This window comes from Athene cunicularia (assembly GCF_003259725.1).
Source record: "Athene cunicularia isolate RWA chromosome 21 unlocalized genomic scaffold, athCun1 chr21_part1, whole genome shotgun sequence".
In the NCBI taxonomy this organism is placed as follows: domain Eukaryota; kingdom Metazoa; phylum Chordata; class Aves; order Strigiformes; family Strigidae; genus Athene; species Athene cunicularia.
Genome location: NW_020799127.1, coordinates 1,723,784 through 1,726,409, shown reverse-complemented (window position 1 = coordinate 1,726,409; position 2,626 = coordinate 1,723,784). Strand labels below are relative to the sequence as shown.

Below are 2,626 nucleotides of genomic sequence, written 5' to 3'. Positions count from 1 at the left end.
CCCCCCCCCCCCCAGCAGAAACTCCTACCAAAATCTCTTTTCTTTAAATGAGCTCAGCAGAGATGCAAGCAGGTGGTTCTCATCACCCCAGCAAAAAGATGTACGCTGTTATTTTCCTCCGGGAAGGATCAAAATGAGCTTTCCAGGCTTGCAAGGAGGAGCTGCCCTGAGGGTTGCCTGCAAGCTGGGAAAATCCCTTCGAGAAAAAGCCTCGGGGGGTCCCTGAGAATGGAGAGGGGTGAGAAATTCAGCATGCTGACAAAAATGACAGCTGTAAGGGGATTTTTTTCCAAGCTGTTTTTTGGCTTGGAGAAGCAGCACAGGGATATCCCTAAGGGCAGGTCCCTGCAAAGCCCAGCCCCAGCAAACTTGCCCTTTTGGGGCAAAGCCCAGAAAATCCATAAGCAGCTTCAAATAAGAAGCTACACTTGAATTTTCCCCTTTTTTTCCCATCACAGGAGTTGCCGTGGAGGGGAAATACAGAAGCTAAAGCAAACCACGCAGATAAGGAATATAGAAATATCTCGCCGAGATCAAAACTCGACATATTTAGCCCTCCCTTTCATGTTTGCAAAACACAACTCTGATTTTACACGGCTGTAAAACAAACCCAGATGAACATTTTATGGGAACATATTTCAGGCCACAAGCTGAGTGCCGGCTAATCAGCCAGCCCTGATTTTGGCGATGCCAAGAAGCCATCGCCCTACTTGCAGATGGGGCTTCCCAGCTTTCCAAAACTGTGGGGGAGCCTGGGGCTACGGCTCCATCATTATCCGTGGTCCAGCCGCTTGCCTCCTCCGCATGCCCTCATTTTTTCATCTTGACGGCTCCTTAACCCACTTAGCCCTGCTCTAGGCAGCTTTTTCCGGCCAAAGGGAAAGATTGAGCTTGTTATAAGGAAACAAGCCGTATTACAAGGGGTGATACTCCCCACAGGGACATGTAACACATTGGGAAGGATCCAGCTGACCTGCCACGCAGCGAGGAAGCAAGCAGCTTCCTTCGGGTAAATAAAAGGGCTTTTCAGTCCAAGGTGATGGATGGAAACACCCAAAACACTCCTGTGAAGGTGCAGATGCTTTCCAGGATGGGAAACGCTTCTGATAGATCCCCGGTGCTCTCCTCCATGCCGGCAGTGGGACTTTGCTGCTGCTCCTGGATGCGGCAACGATGGGGGCAGGAGCCCGCAGAGCTGGCACCATGCAGTATATAAGGTGACAATAAAAATAGGCAAGATTCCCCCCAAAATGGCTGTGGAGACATAGAGCAGAGGCCGAGGGCAAATGTACTTGTAGGGAAGAGCAGCGGGAATTTGGGCACATGCCCCCCTGCATCCTCCCAGATGATGTGGCCGGATCCTGCTTGATCCCTTGCAAGCAAAGCGCCGGGACAGCGAGGGGATGGACCTCTGCGGGCACGTCCTCCCTCACCGCCACCACGCCGGCAGCTCCAGCCAAGGATGCCGTCAGCCACGGAAAAGCCATCTGCCCACTGAATTTTGGGAGCAGCACTCGGCCTCCGCAGCCTTCTGCTGCCCAGACCAAAAGGAGGCATCAGGATGGGTGCACCCACCCCAAACAGGCTTTTTGCAGTGATTTTTAGCCATTTGCTGAAAAAGCAGAGCTCAAATTGGCTTTTTTGGGACAACATTTCTCTGCCAAGGGCTAGAAGATACTTAAAGCAGCTGATGCTCAGGATACAGGAAGGCAGCAAAGTCCCAGCGTGGTTTTAAGAGCCAAAATCCGTCTCATGGGTGTCCAAACCCAAGGGCTGCCCATCAGCCTGCCCACAAGACCCTGCCAGACACTGGGATCCTCCTCCGGCATCGCTTTACGATCCACAACCCCCTCCCCAGGGCCGCCAGCTTCCTCTAGAGCCCCCACAGAAAAACTTTTATCCTTTTTTTTTTTTTTCCCCAAAAAAATACACATTTCAAACACAGATTTACCCATAACAACTTGCCTGCTCCCACAAATCAGCAGCAGAAGAGCAATCGCCCGATTTGCCGCCATAAAAAATAAGAGGAAGGAAGGAAAAATGATCCACATGCTGGTGACAGACAGCTTGTCTCTGGGGAAAAAGTGGGGGGACATGTTCCTTGAAAATTATCTACCCATGACCTTAAAACCATGGTGGAGGTGGAGAGGAGACCCAGGTGGGAAGCAGGACTGGCTTTAGCACAAGTTTCCCCCCACCCTGAGCCACACAGGGTTTATTATCAACCGTGTGTTCGGCAGTACAGTGCCGGTGGGATGCTCGGGATGCACGGAGCAAACCGGGGAAGGGGGAAAAGAGCAGCAACCGCGGCCCGAGAGCAAATAAAACCCATCGGGAGATGGCAAAGAGGGATGCAGGAGAGGCATGGTGCCTTCCCAACGCCGGTTCAGCCAAATCCAAGCCGGGCTCTGGCTAGCCTCAGTGGTCATCCCCGAGGGATGATTTTGGAGCTGCTCGTGATGCCGGGGAAGAATCGACTCCTTTGTGTCAACCTCTCCCCGCTCAACCCCGCAGAGCGCGGCCGCCGCTCCCCCTCCCTGCGCCCTGCAGCAGCTGACGGCGGCTTTCCGGAGAGGAAAAAGTACATTATAAATTTAAAAAAAAAAAAAAAAAAAAAAAAAAAAAA

At 52.1% G+C, this 2,626-nt stretch overlaps 1 protein-coding gene across 1 annotated transcript in view; it reads right to left on the bottom strand.

The window, feature by feature from the left end:
* Positions 1-1,959, bottom strand: part of LOC113487775 (immunoglobulin superfamily member 21-like) — a 44,174-nt gene extending 42,215 nt beyond the window's left edge. The window contains exon 1 of the mRNA XM_026862560.1: positions 1,952-1,959. Coding sequence (XP_026718361.1) covers positions 1,952-1,955 — 4 coding nt within the window. The 5' untranslated portion in view covers positions 1,956-1,959. The remainder of the gene's footprint in view (positions 1-1,951) is intronic.
* Between the last annotated feature and the right edge of the window lie 667 nt (positions 1,960-2,626).